This window comes from Maniola hyperantus, chromosome 16 (genome assembly GCF_902806685.2).
Source record: "Maniola hyperantus chromosome 16, iAphHyp1.2, whole genome shotgun sequence".
NCBI lineage: Eukaryota > Metazoa > Arthropoda > Insecta > Lepidoptera > Nymphalidae > Maniola > Maniola hyperantus.
In genome coordinates, this window is record NC_048551.1 from 14,144,933 (window position 1) to 14,164,319 (window position 19,387).

Sequence of the window (19,387 nt, forward strand, 5' to 3'; positions counted from 1 at the left end):
TTTGTTAATATTAGATTAAGTATAACCAGTGGCGTGCACAGGTTTGAAGTCAGGGTAGGCACTTTTTCACTTCAGAGTTAGCTAGGAACCTGTTTATTGGCAGGTCAAAATGAAAAATATGCATTGAGCTATTACAACTGGGGTAAGCAGTGCATTTATGCCTCTATGACCTGCACGCTCCTGAGTATAACCCACTTGTTAGAAACTAAGTACAGTTAGGTATATTATCAATGAAAATTAATCATAAATACAAGTCTAAGTTCAAGTAATTTATTAGCCTAGATCTAGAATCTAGATGGTAGTAGCACAGTTTTAAAAACTGCGGTAGTAGTATTAAGTAGAACTGCAATGCAGTAGAACGGTATCATGGTGCATTATGGTAAAAACAACCGGCCAAGTGCGAGTCAGATTCGCGCTCCGAGGTTTCCGTACTAGTCGTAAGTATTTTTTCGACATTTTGCACGATAAATCAAAAACTACTATACTTACTTACATAAAAATAAATAAAAAATATTTTTTAGAATGTACCTACTGGTAAAACCCTTTCATATGATACCTCAATCGGTATGGTAATCTTACTTTGAAAGTTGAAAATACTAAGTATTTGTTCATACATTTGACACCATTTTAATTTTTTCTTTTGTGATGCAACTACAAATTCACTTAGTATAATTTTTTTGCCTTACTTGTGCTATAAGAATGATTTCAATTTCATGATTCTAGGTCAACGGGAAGTAGTACCTTCTAGGTTTCTTGACAGACTCACAGACAAACAGACAGACAGACGACAAAGTGATTCTATAAGAATTCCGTTTTTCCTTTTGAGGTACGGAACCCTAAAAACCCACTCTACACTCTACGTCTACATGTTTTATGTTCCAACACGAACTCTGGCCGAATTAGATTTTTATTTTTCGCTGCCACACTGTCGCCAACTTAGAAAACCTTAAAGGTATCTTTATGGGCAGAAGATATCCGTACAAATACTCGAAGGAAAGAGTTAGGACTCTCGACGGAGGAAAGGAAACATAGTTTGGGGCCCTTTTATGTCTCGGCGAGTGTACAAACACCTCGCGCCCGGGAAAGTGAAATCCGCGGGAAAACTCGCGACGCCGAGAGGTCGAGTGTCCTCTATTATTGTTGCTCTACGGCCATTCAGAAACAAATCTAACTACCCTCCAAATAAAGTGTAAATTGAAATGGCGCCGAGATAGTTTCGTTTTCAGGCTAATTAGAGGCGAGGGAGGCGGCCCGGCGACGTAAATGAATTTCAGTTCTGTTCCTAGAGCTTTTAAATTCTAAATTGAGTGAACTGCGTGTCGAAGCTTTAGTTTGTTGGCGTCTAAAAGAAAATGGAATTGGCATGTTTGTTGTTTTGGTTGGAAAATTTTTAGGAAGTTTTAATTAAAATTGCAAATGAGCTGAAAGTCACTGCTCGAAAGGTTCGGAATAAAATGTTTTTCTTCGTTATTGCTTACGAAAGATAAATAGTGCGCGTCACCAATTAGAGTGTGATTATAATCGAAATTTCGTGGAGCTTCAAGCTTGACGTTGAACTGACGAATTGGATCCCTAAAACCTTCTTTGAATAGCTAAAATTAAACATTCCTTAGCTGAGCTGACTAGATTAAGAAATAGGTAAGTTTCCACTAATTGATGGTGCCTACTTTAGATACTTGACACTCTAAGTCTAACCGCGGTACTCAGAGTCGCTAATGGTTACTTAAGATTGAGTTAAAACGAGACAGATTTGTTTGAGAGACATAGCTCTCTCTGTCTCGTTTTATCTAAACTTAAGTAACGATTAAGCGACTCTGAGTACGGCTGTAAATGATACTAGGGTAAAATGGAACGCTCCAACCTTTTTGGACTCAGTGGTTGACAGTTATAGAACTTGTAACAAAACGTCGAGGCGTCATCTACACTGGCGTCAGGCAGGCGTCAAATGTTACCTACATGGTGGTAGCTCATGGTACAAGGTCTAGTGGAGGGCATTCGTTTGTCTGCTCGTCCCCCGAATAGGTGGATGGACTGACTCCAATTCATAGTCGAGATAGGAGCTTCTTTAGATGACTATTGTAGACAACATGTGTCATACAGGGTGTAGCCAGAACGCTGGCAGAACGCTGGCAGAACGCTGGCAGAACGCTGGCAGAACGCTGGCAGAACGCTGGCAGAACGCTGGCAGAACGTTGGAAGAGAGGTGGGAGGTAGGTAATACTGATGATCACGTCTGATATGATACCACAAAAAAAACGCAACAAATCTTAGATTTTATAAAATTTCACAACATATTGCAAATAAAACATCTGACTGACCCTAGAGGTCAACGAACGTTGCGTAAGTAGGTCACTCGGTGTCGGTGGCAAGTTTTGCACGCTTTACATTGCGGGTTTCAAAAATCCGTACCTACTAAATCACTAAAACTACAAAATGAGACAAATGGTTATTGGTAACGGATTATGTTTAGGTACTTAGTATAAAATTAACGCTAAGGTTTCGTTAGCGTTCTGGTTACACCCGATATACAACCTTGAGGCAATGCATTAAGGTTGAATATGACATGTCGTTTGAACCGTCCTCTAAAGAAGCCCCTATCTTGAGTATCAATTCCAGGGTTAATCCGTTTCGAAAGGAACACGCCTGTCTCCGTGTGTGCACGTAATGTCACCAACAGAAGTCGCTGGAGGAAGATCTCACGCGCAGCAGTCAAGAAGAAGTCACACAAGCACTCTGCCGAGGCCAAAACGAAGCTGAGTGCGGCGAGCCGGGGCGCGAGCTAGTGCTGTGAAACTAGCTATTAGCAGGCGGCGGCTTTGTGACGAGGTGTCGAGGCGCTCCCCATTATACACCTGCCCCGCCCGCGCCTCGCCGCCTCGCCGCCTCGCTTGTAAATATCAATTTGCTATACGACCGGGGTAAAGTTTGAAAAATGTGGCTTGATTTTGAAGTAACTTTTTTTTAAATTCAGATACAAGTTAGCCCTTGACTGCAATCCCACCTGGTGGTAAGTGATGATGCAGTCTAAGATGGAAGCGGACTAACGGGATATGGCAGTTTTTATTAAACCCATGCTCCTTTCGTTTCTACACGGCATCGTACCGGAACGCTAATCGTGGTAACTAGCCATGGCCGAAGCCTCCCACCAGACCAGACTTTATAAATTTATAAATTATAAAATTCCAAACCCCTGCCAGGAATCGAACCCGGGGCCTCCCACTGATAAAATCGCAGTGCTTACCACTCCGCCAGGGAGGTCGTCAAACTTGCTATTTGTTACTATGAAGTTGGGACAAAAGTCTTCTTGAAAACTCAAACGGTTTTTCAGATCATCATCATCATATACTTATTATCTCAATAAAAAAATGATTTTCTTTTTAGGGCTCCGTACCAAAATACTTAAAGGGCGATGAGTCCGTCGTCCGTCTGCCAGTGTCAGTTTGTTTAAAAACAATGGCAACACTGGTGGTTGTTAGTTACTGGTTGTTAGTTGCTACCCATCCATGGTTGTTAGTTCCTACCCATCCATGGTTATTAGTTGCTACCCATCCATGGTTATTAGTTGCTACCCATCCATGGTTGTTAGTTGCTACCCATCCATGGTTATTAGTTGCTACCCATCCATGGTTGTTAGTTGCTACCCATCCATGGTTATTAGTTGCTACCCATCCATGGTTATTAGTTGCTACCCATCCATGGTTGTTAGTTGCTACCCATCCATGGTTGTTAGTTGCTACCCATCCATGGTTATTAGTTGCTACCCATCCATGGTTATTAGTTGCTACCCATCCATGGTTGTTAGTTGCTACCCATCCATGGTTGTTAGTTGCTACCCATCCATGGTTATTAGTTGCTACCCATCCATGGTTATTAAAGTAAAGTTATTATGAACATGGTTACAAGCAAAACATATTAATTTATGCTAATGAAAGAGGAGAAGCTGTGACAGTCCAGTGGTTAGGACGGCCGTCTCCTAATCGGAGGTCGGGCGTTCGATACCGGCACCTCTAATTTTTCAGAGCTAATGTACGTTAATTAAATAATACCTGCTTGCTTTATCGGTGAAGGAAAACACCAGGAGGAAACATGCATGCCTGAGAGTTCTCCATAATGTTCTCAAATTTGTGTGAATACTGCAAAATGCGCACTTAGGCCAACGTGGTAGACTATGGCCAAAACCCTTCTCACTCTGAGAGGAGACCCGTGCTCTGTAGTGAGTCGGCGATGGGTTGATCGTAATGACGCATTACATACATATTATTCTTGTTCTGTTATTTGCTAAGTAGGTACCTACTATTCTGAAGAAAATGCTATTAATGACGATGAAAGTTACATGATGTAAAAAAACGTTTAGATGATAAAAGTAAAGTGCAGTGTCGCTAGATCGCTGACAGCTGAGAGCTGAGAGCTGGGAGCTGAGAGCCGAGACGAGATTAACTCGACGGGATGCTGCGCTGGAATTTAAAATTCAACAGTTATTCGATATTCAAATCGAGGCTCCGTAATATGTAAGTGTTCCGAGGGCTAGACCTAGCTGATGCTGTACTGGCCGCAGATTACACTGTACTCATCTAGATTTTACAGTTTTTCAAATTGACAGCTATCTAATCATTCTATGTCATTATCATCATCATTATCAACTGATAAACGTCCACAGCTGGACATAGGTCTCTTGTGGAGACTTCCACATGACACGGCTTTGCGCCGCCTCAATCCAGCGGCTCCATACGTCTTAATGTAGTCTGTCCACCTAAGGGCGGATTGCAGTTGGAACCCGACGTCTATTGTTTTCGAACTATGTGTTTGTGAAACAAGGTATATAGTTAAGTCAACAGCATGTTGGTAACTGTCATAGAACCCATAGCCGGTAGCCCCCGTCACCCGTGGCATGGCGCACCTAGCACCATGGTAGGTCCAAACGCGACAATGACTACAAACTGTACATTCATGGACCTAGCGCCTAGAAAAACTACAGTTGCAATCAAAAGAACCCCTCGCTGCGGCCTACTGGCAGCAAAAATGACACGCGAGCGTTTTTGACAATTATTAAGGTCTAATTTTAATTAGCCTGTACCAGAGATATACCTTACTATAATTAGTCTGTACCAGTGATATACCCTACTATAATTAGCCTGTACCAGTGATATACCCTACTATAATTAGCCTGTACCAGTGATATACCCTACTATAATTAGCCTGTACCAGAGATATACCTTACTATAATTAGTCTGTACCAGTGATATACCCTACTATAATTAGCCTGTACCAGTGATATACCCTACTATAATTAGCCTGTACCAGTGATATACCCTACTATAATTAGCCTGTACCAGTGATATACCCTACTATAATTAGCCTGTACCAGTGATATACCCTACTATAATTAGCCTGTACACAGGTGACAGGTCGTCAGACAAAGTCATGCTATATTATGAGAGTTGGTAGAACATACATGTTCATGAGCTCAAAGATCAGGAATTCAAATACGCTGATGAGTAAAAAAGTTTTTTAATGTTTGCACAGGCTCATATTGCTGAAATCATTGAGCCTCTATTAAGTATAACTATCTTTATTTATATAACATGATAAAAATAACTTGTAGTTCTAGGAAGCCCTCGGCAACCAGAGTCTGCTTGGCTTCTGGAGCGAGCTTGGATGGCTAGAGTGACGACTCACCACGATTGCAGCACAATAGCTAAAAACCGGCCAAGTGCGAGTCGGACTCGCACACGAAGGGTTCCGTACTATCGTACAAGATATTTTAACATTTGCATGTGCAACAATGCAAGATAATGATAACAGCGCCATCTATATGTGATTTGAAAAATTAAAATTAATTTTAATTTATCAAATCACATATAGATGGCGCTGTAATTTTAATTATTTTTTGTAATGTAACCACAAATTCTCGGTTTTCGGATTTACTACTTTACTTGTGAATTGTGATATAAGACCTACCTATCTACCAAATTCATGATTCTAGGTCAACGGGAAGCACCTTTTTTTCTTGATAGACACGACAGACAGACAACAATCCTGATCCTGATCCTATAAAGGTTCCTTTTCTCCTTTTGAGGTACGGAACCCTAATTAAACATTTTGGGAGCGCGCTATGTTAGCTCGACTCTCTGAACAAGGTAAGTAGGTATAGTAGAAACATTAAAATTCCACAATACACAACACTTGTATAACCATCATCATCAGCCTGTGGACGTCCAAAGTTGGACATAGACCTTTCCTAGTGAGCGCCACCACAACCGGTCCTCCATCCTGGTCATCCAGCCACTTCCCGCCAGCCTCTTTTAAATATCGTCGCTCCACCGTGCTGGAGGGCGTCCTCCACTACGCTTGGTGATATTATGAGGTCTCCACTCTAAGACTTTTCGCCTCTAGCCACTTCAGCTTGCTAATGGTTCGGGCTGTCAGTGACCTTGGATTCTTCTGCGAATCTCCTCATTTCAGATCTCAGCCCTCAGGGAAACTCCTAAAATAGCCCTCTCCATGGGCTAGTAAGTAGGTAGGTATTGAGAATTCGAATGTCTATATTTTTGTAACCACTAGTCCAACGATAAGCAGTGTTGTAGTAAAACAGTAGTAAACTAGATGTTGCTGCAGTCGGTACGCGGCGCGGCTAATATCGCGAGCACTCGTTTCACACCTTCACGCGAATCTCCACAAGTAAGTACTTCTTGTGGCCCTACTTACGAGCGGAAGCGATTTTGACTGCCTACACACTTTCTATGGATTCACACTCTCAACAGACCAGCCCCCTGATTGTGTAGGAAAACTGTATTCATCGTAATCAAAATCGTCAGCAAATTCTGTACTTTGATTGGTTGAATTGGTTGAATTTGATGTTCAATTTTTAAGGTTCCGTAGCTCATAAACAAAAAAGGAACTATTTTAGCGTTTAAACTACATACGACGCACTACATACGATTCGACAAGGTTTCCGTATTGTCCCGGGAAAAGTTTCTAGTACCGCGGAAGATACGGGAAGCGATCGAAATTAGTCGCCACCCGAATTTCAATCGTGACAATGGATGGATGCTACCCTCAGCGTGGAAGCCGCTTTTTGACGCTAAGACAAGGGCATCAGTCGTGGGACGGGACACCATAGCTCCGCGTGCCTGGATTTCGGTGACGGTTCCAGTGATGAAGAACAGCATGGAACTGTCGGGAGACGAACGGCAGCTGTCTCCCCCCCCACCCCAGCCACCCTCATAACGGGCTCTACGGGCAGCGGCACGTGCGTCCCCGCAGTCAAAACCGCGGCGCGTGCGCGGCGGACTCCCTTGACAAAGGACCCCGGATGGGTTCGAAAACTAGTCGGGCTAACGTTCGACTACACACGTGTAGTAAGCCGGGACAGATAGTATTTATAAAAAAGGAACTCTTATGGGATCACTTTGTTGTTCTGTCCGTCTGTCAAGAAACCTATAGGGTTTTTTTTACTTTTAGAATCATTAAATTGGTTGAAAACCTTGAATTAGTGGTTAACACACAAAAAAATAAATGTGTTCACGAATAATGTGTTCGTAATTACCAGCGCCATCTCTATGTGATTTGATAAATAATTTTTATTCTATCAAATCCACATAGAGATGGCGCTGTTGTCATTATCTCTCGCAGTTGTTTGCACATAAAAATGTTAAAGTATCTTGTACTATAGTATGTAACCCTTCGTGTGCGAGTTCGACTCGCACTTGGCCGGTTTTTACAGCCAATCAAGAACCAGACTTTGATACCTACACAATCGGGGGGGCAGTATGTACTGAGGCCTCACGAGTCACAATGCCCTTACTGGTCTATCATCATCACTATCAACTTGTGGCTGACTCATCACTGAGAACAGTTCGCCTCTCAGAATGAAAAGAGTTTGGCCATAGTCCTCCACGCTGGCCAAGTGCGAATTGACAGACTTCACACACATTTGAGAACATTATGGAGGCAGGCATGCAGGTTTCTTCACGATGTTTTCCTTCATCGTTTAAGCTAGTGATAGTAAATTACTTAAAGCGCACATAACTCCGAAAAATTAGAAGTGCCCGGGATCGAACCTCCGACCCTCCGACGAGGAGGCCGAAGTCTAAACCACTAATGAATATAGAAGATAGGAAATCTTACGTGCAAAAAGTTAGTTGCAAGTTTTGAATGATTCCAGAAAAATTCAGTATCTAGGTAGTAGAGTAGAGTTCCCAAGACTTGCACCGAGCCGACACACGCTGTTCCACAAGGAAGGGTTAACTGCACACACACACAGTGCGCGCGTGTGCGTGAGGCTTGTGCAATGTGCAACACACGACCCTCTCCGAAGTCGGTAGTGTCGACTACTGCGCTGCGTGGAGGTACACACTACACTATTGTTTGATCATTGTATTACAGTTGTACGATACATCATACAACAAATATAATACAAGTTAGAACTGCCTGGTTTTGAGTCCTAGGGCCAAAAAAGATATTGAATAGGCTAGTTGACACTTTTTTTAAGTTGGTCTTAAATGGTTAATATTTGTCCTATTAGATCAAAAAAATTAACACTATATTTTTTTGCGCCCTAAAAACCGTAAAACTTTAATTTAAAAATATATTTTTCTTAGACAGGTGAAACACTGTCGGCCATGTTTGGCCATAGATTATCTGTGCTCTGACGTCATGCATTTGTAAACAACAGCATAACCTCCCAAAGTTTAATAAACATGACTTCTATACTAGTTTACATGAAAAATATAGTAATTATCGTTATTGTATCATCCGAGAATGTAAAAAACGCATCGATAAAGACCACAGGAAAGTTGTGGATTAGAGTGCCCAGTGAAATAAATATACGTAACACGCGAAGACTTGCTTAAAGGGATCCTATATGACAAAGACTTCAACCCAAATTTATTTTTGCAAAGATCAGTTTGTTGTAAGTCTTACTTAATAACTTATTCAATTTATAAAGAGAAAACGATATTTTTTTACGTTTACTATGAGTTTTTAGAAATATATAAAAACTAGCTTATGCTAGTGACTTCGCCCGCGTGGACTTCATAAATTTCAAACCCCCATTAACCCACTCAGGGGTGGAATTTTCAAAAAAATCCTTTCCTAGTGGATACCTTCTCTTTACCTACAAAGAACACACCCACCAAATTTCATGTATCTAGGACCAGCTGTTTAGATGTTTAGGCTGTGCGTTGATATATAAGTTAGTCAGGACTTTAAATTTTATATATATCGATACTACGTTAGTCCCCGCGTGACATAGGGATGACATTTCTTTGTTTACATATTTAATGACGTCACATCATGGCTGACAGCGTTTTCTGCGTTTCAAATAAAAATAAAAACTGTATTTTTTAAAATTGGTTTTATATAATATCCATCCTGCGTTTTTAAAAATTGTTATTGATATATTTCGTTGTCTTAAGCAAAATACTATAATAAATAATCATTTATTGGACGAAATTAGATATGAGTCAAGTAGCCTATTTTGCTGTCAAGATTTTTTTTGGTTTCTCCACGGCATCGTACCGGAACGCTAAATTACTTGGCGCCGCGGCTTTGCCGGTAGGGTGGTAACTAGCCACGGCCGAAGTCTCCCATCAGACCAGACCAGAAATTTAAAAATAAAATTCCAAGTTCTTTTAATTTTAATAATTGAATATCTAACTTCTAAATAAAGAATAAGTAATGGAGAGCAGTGATAGCCTTGTGGTACACGTCCACCTCTGTACAGGACGCGGCCGAAAGTAATGAACATCGACCTTTAGAAGGACATAGTGGATTTGTAGAGCAATTTCTCTGTCGTTGAGACCGACAAAACGTCATAATATAGGTAGGTATGAGTGACAGAGACAAAACTCTAAAAGCCGATGTACTTACATTACTTTCTGGCGCGTAGGTAGGTACTGTACCTAGGTAAGCTAGGTTACAATACTAACTAACCACCATACAAGAGGTACACACATCCCCACAGAGAGGCGAGCCAGGGTTCCGCGCTAATGTGTGACTAACTGTGCCGCATTCCGCGCGGATCGATGCGGAACCCGCCGCGTCAGCTGACGCCCGAATTCATAATTACCCCGTGTGTGACGCTAAACTACACAAATTTACACTAAACAAGACCACGCAGAATCCGCGACGCATACGTTTGTATCTGTAAGCCACTAGATTGTGAGAACAAGCATTTCTAGACCTCTGTGGCACGGTGGTGCAAATACTCGCAATAGAAAAGAGATGTTCGAGGACAATTCTGCTTTTAAATTTTTAGGGTTCCATACCTCAAAAGGAAAAACGGAACCCTTATAGGATCACTTTGTTGTCTGTCTGTCTGTCAAGTAAGTTACAGGGTGCTTCCCGTTGACCTAGAATCATGAAATTTGGCAGGTAGTTAGGTCTTATAGCAGACATTTGGGGAAAAATCTGAAAACCGTGAATTGGTTGTTACATCACACAAAAAAATTAAATTGTGACGCAAAGATGTTGAGCGATTACCGCCGCCCATGAACATTTGCAGCACCAGAGGAACCGCCAATATGCGTTGGCAGCCTTTTAGGAATTGGCCATATTGTTAAAAATAACTCAATCTAAAGCATCCTACAGGTAGCCCAGACTCAACTCAAGACCCTCGTCACGAGCTAGCTCCAACAACAATAATGCCACAGTCCATAGGAGGCTCGCGAATAGGTCGCGTCGTCAACACATGTCAAACAATTGGCGACACCTTCGGAGCGGGGCAAAAACTCGCTTTCAACGGCATAAAGACAAGACATGAGGGGCTCCACTTCGCACCTCGGAGAATGCCCCTTTGTGCCCCACAATGGCCCCCGCACAAAGCCCCCACAGATTTGTCAGTTTGATAATAGGTTAGCTGATATCTCAACATTCATTAGTGGTCAAGTCTTTATGGTTTCGTCTGTATGTCTGTACGCCACGCTTTGTCTCGCCTTTGATTCCTTTTCAGTTTTGTTGTGTGATGGATTTTGTTGAAGGAAATATTTTTAGGCCTCTTTTGTTGTCGTGTGATGTAAGGCCTTGTTTGTCTGCTCTCATTTGGATGGAACCATGTTAGAATAGAAATTGATTTGTCAAATTATGAACCTGTCTTCGGTTACACGTCATGGTCGCCTGTGTACCTAAACTAATAAATTAAATAGGTATTGTCTGTGGTGTTCCTTAGGACGTCATCATCACCATCATCAACCTTACTACCGAGTACGAGTCTGCACTCGGAATGAAAATGATTCAGCCCTGATATACCACAGTGGCTAAGTGCGGATTGGCAGACTTCACATATTTGCTGACGGTGTTTTCCTTCACCATTAAAGCAAGTGATAAGCACTTCATTGCTGAAAACGCACATTATAAAGTTGGATGTGCCCTTCATCATCAGGGTTGGGACTTGGAGTTTAAGCACAAAGTCGTTGCTTATTTACAACATTAATTCACTATGAACACTTCCTGAATCTTGATAACTCAGGCGGGCAGTACCTCTTCAGCATCAGGATTGAGGAGTTGGATCTACTTAGAAATTTTTATAGGACCACCTAACAGAAACATTCTCTGTCGATGAAAAAAAAACTTTTGCAAATCCGTCCAGTAAACATCGAAAAATTGGTGAACATAGGTACGTTAAAAAAACGGGCCAAATTGAGAACCACCTCCTTTTTGGAAGTCGGTTAAAAAAAACGAAATTGCGCACAAAACAAGAAAATACACCATATCACCAATTTCATCTCAAAACTGAAGTAAGTAAATTTTATGTATAGACAACAACAATAGGTACATAGATAACAACAATACATAGGTACTAAGTAGTAATAATTAACAAAACAAAACCTCTAACTGTATAATGGTGATAATAGTTAGGTAACTAAGTAAGTAGGTACGTGAGGGTTCTAAACACGCCCTGGGCTGAGAAGAAGCCCGCAGCAAGCTCAACCGGTTAATCTTTTTAATATCCTGCAAAATATTAATATGACATATAATATATTTAGGTATATTTGTCAGATCTATAGGTACCAAATTAAAATTTAAAATCTAACATGGAATATGAAAAACATTCTCTACACAATAACGTTGCCCTATCTCCATGCTAATCCACCATTTTTTCTTAAAATCATATATTTTCAAATGACCTAACTCAAATTTTAGGCGATTCAAAGCCCGATTTAGGCCTAATTAGAAGCGCATGCAATACTTAAGTCTAACAGCGCGACGGTTGCGCTGGCGCATTGTTAGACTGGGCTTTGTGACCCACTTTATGAGTGGCTCTATTGATTAGCCATGCTTGGCCGGATAATATGTAATTACCTAATTCTTAAGGTCAATGTAAATAATAAACATGCAGGTATATAGGTACCTAGTACGCGGCAGAAAATATAATGACCTTTAGAAAGACATTTCGGCTTTGTAGAGCGTTGTCTCCGTCACTAACGTGACGTTTTGTCGGTCTCAGCGACAGAGGCAGTGCTCTACACTGCTACCTTCTAAAGCTACTACTACCGCTACTTTCTAAAAGTCGATGTACAATAATTTCTGCCACGTACCTAAGTACTGTATTACATATTATTCTAGCAAAATAAATGATTATGATTAGCTATATTTTGATTTTGGATAATTTAATACATTTTTATAAATTAAAACTAAAACGGTAGGTGTAGTTTCGTAGCTTTAGTGTAGCTTTAGTGTAGGTACGTAATTAATTAGCACCACTAACTAACTACTTATATCATCTTACAAATTAACAATTTTGACCATCAGTAAGCGTAAGTCGTACCTAACTCGTAAAATGTTACCTATTCTGAATAAATAATTTGATTTTTGACTTTTGTGCTTACAAGGTGCTTACCTACCTAGGTAGGTAGGTAGGTAGTTAGGTAGGTATACAGTTAGTATATTATACGAATAGAAGCAGGCAGGAGATTGCGCGTTGAAATCTTTTAAGGTGTCACAAGATTTGATAAAATATGTTAAGCAGGTTCCTATACCTTATAGGTAGTGTATTAAGTATATCTAATGTGCAAATTATCATCGTCATCAACTCATGACCGCTCGCCGGTGAACACGGCTCTCCTCCAAGTCGTTAGTAGGTACTATTATCTGTCGCCAAGTGCGAATTGCCAGATTTCACGCACCTTTGAAAATGTTATGGAGAAATCTGAGACTCTGCGTGCAAAAAAACATTAGGCCATTTACCTAGGTAGGTAGGTACCTACCTATCTATGTTCAATAAGGTATGTACATTTTACTCTTAATAACAATAAGAAATTAAGGAATTCATCAAGAACTGTTTTATTTTTTGCTTCGACGGAAACTCGCGAAGCCGTCGGCACGTTCGCGCGTCCGCGTCGGCGCGCGGGACGCGACAACGAATTTAGTTAATCTCTACCTAGGTATCAGTCGGTGAAATAGAATGTAGATAATGGTAGGAACCTATCTACTGTCAATAGAATAATTATTATTATTTGTCTAGTTGTAAATGGACATGAATTAGGAATAATGTCTATATTTTTAATTTAGTGTTTGGGTTTTTCTTAAATAAATAAAGATTTGAGCGTGACTACCTATAGGTACCTACCTATAAAAATAAGTTATTTTTAACCGACTTCCAGAAAGGAGGTGGTTCTCAATTCGGCCCGTTTTTTCCAATATTGTCTCAAAGGAAGATATTCAAAGTAAGCAGAATTAATTTAACTAATAGTTACGAAGGTTAGTACCCAAGTAAATACTTATTATAAAGAACCGTACCTACTTTAGACATGACAGTTAAATAGGTATAGAGATTAAAATGGCGCGTGAAGAGTCATTTTGTAAGTACCTATAGGTAGGTAAGTACCTAGCATCTATAATCAGTACCCTTATTATAAATGCGAAAGTGTGTTTGTTTGTTGGTTTGTTGGTTTATCCTTCAATCACGTCGCAACCGTGCATCGGATTGACGTGATTTTTTGCATGGGTATGGATAAAGACCTGAAGAGTGACATAGGTTACTTTTTATCCCGGAAAATCAAATAGTTCCCACGGGATTTTAAATTCCCAAATCCACGCGTACGAAGTCACGGGCATCAGCTAGTAGATTCATAAGTATTTTCCTTATCATATTTAAATAGATTAGGTACAAACATCTATGATTTTTGAATAACAAAGGAATCAAGAAAAAAAGCACTTTTTATGCGACTTTATACCTCCTAGGTCCACAAATCGGACGATTTTTTTCCCCAAACATAACAAATATCTTAGATCATAGATAGGTACTAAGTAATTGACAAAATAAATTAAACCTTTTAGATCAATATTATAGGTACCTACTATTAGTAAAAAAAATTATATCTGAACCGAATAATTCGATCGTAAGGCTCGGATCACACTCCCGCACTCGTTGCGTTATGCGTATCGCAGTAACCCGATCCCCGGCCGCCGCCGCATTGTCCGCGGCCCATTGTTTCACACAGAGCTAATTATAATAAGGAAAAAACGCTAATTAATCACGCCGAGCAGCCACAGCTCGCCTCATTCAAACCCCTTCACAAACGAGACTACGCGAGACACCTTTATGCGATGTGTGATTTAATATTCTTTATCTGCTTATTAAAAAGTTGGTCGCCATTATTTGGATGTTGAAGTGCTCTGTTCAATTAAAACGAGCTTATTGGAATAACTCTGATGCAATTTAATGCGTATTACCAAAATAAAGAAGTAAAATTTAGGGGTAAACTTATTATGCCTAAATTTAATATGGCTGAAAAAATAGTGTAACAAATAAAAAAACTATGTTAGCTTATTGACTAATATTTTAACATTGTTGCTCTACCTATGTGCATGTATTACCTACTTATATAATATAGAGTACAAAATTCACTAATTATTGACTTAAAATGAATGAAAACCAAAAATACCCACTCTACACAGACTTTAAATTGAACCTCACTAGGTACTTATTAAATAATACAAGACTACTGTATGTTTCTACGTAGATAGCTTTTCGTTGTTACCTATTATATCAGTCGTCTATACCTAGGTACAGTAGATAACTTTAGCCATGGTGAAGAAAAAAGGTGTACTTACCAGGTGGTGGGTGTAAGAGGGGAGGGCCCGGTAGGAACGCCGCGGCGACGGCGGCTTGCGCGTTGAAAGCCGCAGCGTACGCCACGCGGCTGGCCACGGATGCGGGCAGTTGGAACTGGGGTGTGTACGTTCTGTGGTCTCTACTTTCTGATAAATTCAACACTCCGTCGAAGCAGCGGTCTCCGTCTCGATTTTCAAAGTACCGGTCTCTACTATCCCGGTTATCGGACAATCCCAGCAACTCTTGTATCGCGAAGGGAGACCGCTGCGGCGCTCTCGGCGCGCTCGCGTTCGCACTCATCGCTTGCATGTTTGATGCTCGCTGGTGTACTTCTAACTTAAGAATATTATTGCAGAATTTGCTATATTAATAACTTGCTGCGCTCCATATTTGAATAAAAATATATCACAATTTAGTTGCGGTTGTTTTATTGATAGATATTTCTTTTAAAATCACTTGTCCTATTTTAAAGTTTAATTTGAAAGTTCTAAATATCTAACACTTTTCTTACTGTTTACTGTCAATTCAACGTCAACAATATTTAGGCCTCTGAATTTCTACATCGTTACCATTGAATTTTAAAAAGGAGAAAATTTTCTTTTTCTCTGAAACGGCGGAAAATCGTGAAAATTATTTAGATCGCGTATTTAAGCAAAACACAACACGAGCGCTCACCGCGGCGTCAGGAGCGCATCTGCCCGCGGCGCCGCCCGTTTCTTTGTAAAAACGAGAAAACCCCCCTCGAAACACCGGCACCGGGCGCTCCACGTTGAAAAATCGTAATTCACCACCCTTCTCATACAACGAACGACCTTTTCGAACCGAGACGCGAACCACAACGCAATGCTAAAAACGGCGCAAAAACCTTCCACGGATGCGGTCTATACGGCCTTTTAGAAGGAGTACTGCAGCCCCCCATTGCGGGCGGGCGGGGCCTACTAATAGCCAATACGGATATTTTGTTACCGCACTCTATTGGCCAGATTTCTTCGCGGGGGACACGCCTGCTCGACGATTTGCTGAACGAAATTCCACTGTATGACTTTTCGGTAGAATATAGAATGATGTGCAGCGCGATTGGTTTGATTTAATTTTGATTAATTGTAGAAATGAATAGAGCGAGCGTGGCGAGCGAGGGGGTGAGCGTCGGGCGCGTGGGGCGAGAGGGCCGGAGTCGCGGACCGTCGCGTTCGGTCGCGGCAGGTGGATGCGCGCAATTCTCCAGTCTGTCCTCCGCCTTATGTCTTCGTCTGAATGGCGAGGGACTATTAATTTCCTCGTGCGTGGGTTCACACGAGTGTATGATGTCCCACCATTGACCAGCAGCTACCTTTTACCTGCCATGTAGTCCGCGACACAAAGGCTCGTATGTGCCAGCCTGTGTTGAAATTGGCAGTGTAAGACACTACCAACCGACCTCAAACCAGATTTCACTCCAAAAGGGGTAGGGAACTAAGATTTACCTACGCTGCAAAATTTCAAGAGCTTTTATGTCTAAGGTAGCCTATACTATGATTTGAATTGATGGCATAAAAAATACTTTTTAAAATCAAGTAGGTAATTTATACCATAATATTGTAGAAGAATGAGAAATACCCAACTAATAGGTAGGTAGGTGGCCACATCGAAATATTTCTATGAGGTGGGCAATTTTAATTTAGGTAAGTACCTACCTACCTAGGCAGGTAAGTACCTAGGTACTTAGGTATGTTGCTACACTTAAAGTTTTGAATTGAACAAATTCCTACTTTAGGGATCTTCTTAATCTAAGTATGTTTACACTACAGTCACTACACCAAACATTATTAAAAACTAAACTCTTTATTTTGATTATTTTTTATCAGCCTTTGTAGTTTTTTTTAACTATGAGTTGTGAGCTATCTATGTACGTACCTATAATCCAAAACTGTAATTTAGTATGGAGAAGGAAATATTTTATTGAAAGTTTCACTAACTGGCATTGCACGTAGGTACCTTTTAAAATTAAAAGGATTTGCATTTCACTACCTACTTATTATAAAACAAAAAAAAAAATCAGAGAGCTCCCTCCCCCACCCGACATTATTTACCTGATTTGCATAGGCACCAGAACTGCATAACATTGAGCAACTCCTGTGGCACGCCTGCTTCCTCCATCTTTCCCCAAAGTAGGTATAAGAAACTAAATCAAAAGCTTTGGAAAGATCAAGGAAACAGACGTACACAGCTCACAGGTGTATTTCTCCTTGTATAATACTTACCTATTGCAGTCTCTAAGCCTAATATCGCGGTCTCAGTCGATAATCCAGGTCGAAAGCCGAAACTGGCCATCGTGGAAATCGAGTGTTTCGCTCAGCTTTCTGTCAGACAGACTGTCCTAAACCTTAGCTGTAGGTACCCAATGTTAGCAAGCGATATATATGGGCCTATGATAATTGGAAGGAAGATCGCTTTCTTTGGGCATTTACAAAGAGGAGCCCAATTCTCATTTCCGAGATTAGTTTTGGAAGGAAGGATTGAGGGCAAAAGGGCTCCAGGTCGCCAAAGACGCAAATGGTTGGACGATATAAGGGGGTGGACAGGGCTAAGTTACCCAAAGTTGAAAGAGGCGGCTTTAAATAGAGAAGCTTTTCGCATATTGACCTCCAAACTTCGTTTTGAAGAAGGCACGCGATGATGATGATGATGATGATAATTGGAGTTTTTTTTTTGCAATAAGGACCACTATAATAGATCCCATCGTGTCACCCGGTATGTATGAGTGACTCACGCAGAGTGAATATAACAAACCAACAAACAAACACACTTTCGTATCTATAATAAGGGTAGTGATAATGTTCACATAAATATTATGATTAAAATAAAATTTTCTAATAGTTCAATAAGGCGTAGATTAGTTTATCTCCTCTTTCTTGCCAATAGAGCCAGAACTCTATTGGCAATTTGCATGGGAAAAAGATGATAATGAGGAAATCGCTCGATAATCCAAAGTAGGCGATGAGTTACATATTTGCATAATCCGCAGACACGTTGTGTAAGTACCCGAGGCCCGAGACTTGAGGCTTGAGGCCCGGGACTTGACGTCTGAGGCCCCACACTGAGGCCAGAGAGCACTAGTGACGGCCCGTTCACACTGGCTCATCCGATTCTTAGTGGGAATTGTTTTTGATCGACTTCCAAAAAGGATCTTTTTTATTAACTGACTTCCAATAAAAAAAATATTAAAAAAACCGACTTCAAAAACCACTACAAAGTATGTACCTACCTACTTACTTATGTTAAAGTCTGGCGAGCTTTATGCTTTGATTTCTAGTCTCTGTTATTATGCTCGCCTGACTTTATACTTACATAGGTACCTACCTACACGTGTAGAAACAAAAGTTATTTTTACTTTGTAGTGGTTTCGGAAGTCGGTTTTTTTATTTATTTTTTATTTTAAGCTTTTTCCTGTAAGTACTCATTGCTTGGTACCTAAAATATATATTCACCAGCAAAACATTCCAAATCCACACGGCTTAGGAGTTCAGTACCTTCAAGCATCAGGATTGAAGAGTTGGGACTTGGAATTCAATAATAAAGTCTGAGTGCTAAGGCATTTACAATGTTAATTCACCAGGAACAGTTCGTGAATCTTTATGGGTTAGGAGTGCTGTTCCATGCATAAGTAGTCAGGTTTAAGGAGTTCGGACTTGGAGTGTAATCTGAAGCCGTTGCTTGATACCTAAAATATAAATTAACTAACCGAAATACCCGAATCCCCATCCCCCTTAGGAGTTTAGTAACTTGCAGCATCAGGATTGAGGAGTTGGGATCCAAAGTTCAATGTTGTAGTCTATGCTTGCCACCAAAAACAATATTGTATCATCCGCAGTTCCTGAATCACTATAGTTTAGGAGTGCTGTACTCATATCATCAGGGTTGAAGAGTTGGGACTTGGAGTCCAAGCATGAAGTTGTTGCTTGGTACCTATAACATTAATTCACTGTAAACACTTCCTGAATCTTGATAACTTAGATGGGCAGTAACCCTGCAACATCAGGATTCAGTTGTTGGATCCACAAATTTTTTATGGGATCACCACGCAAACATCCTTTGTTGATCAAAAGAAAAATTTTGAAAAAAAATTCTACATTAAAAAAAATATTGAGAACCACCTTCTTTTTGGAAGTCGGTAAAACAGGAGATGGTTCTCAATTCGGCCAGTTTTTTTATGTAAGTATATGCACCGATTTTTTCGAGGTTTTTGGACTGATTTGCAAAATATTTTTTTAATCAACAGAGTATGTTGCCGTGGTGGTCCCATTATATTTCTGTATTCAACTCTTCAATGCTGATGCTGCAAGCTGCTCGCAA

At 40.5% G+C, this 19,387-nt stretch overlaps 1 protein-coding gene across 2 annotated transcripts in view; it reads right to left on the minus strand.

Annotated features, from left to right (window-relative positions):
• The window catches only part of LOC117989806 (visual system homeobox 2-like), a 153,565-nt gene extending 137,835 nt beyond the window's left edge, over nt 1-15,730 (minus strand). For both annotated transcript variants that reach the window (XM_069503877.1, XM_034977218.2), the window contains exon 1: nt 15,055-15,730. In XM_069503877.1, coding sequence (XP_069359978.1) covers nt 15,055-15,364 — 310 coding nt within the window. In that variant the 5' untranslated portion in view covers nt 15,365-15,730. The remainder of the gene's footprint in view (nt 1-15,054) is intronic.
• Between the last annotated feature and the right edge of the window lie 3,657 nt (nt 15,731-19,387).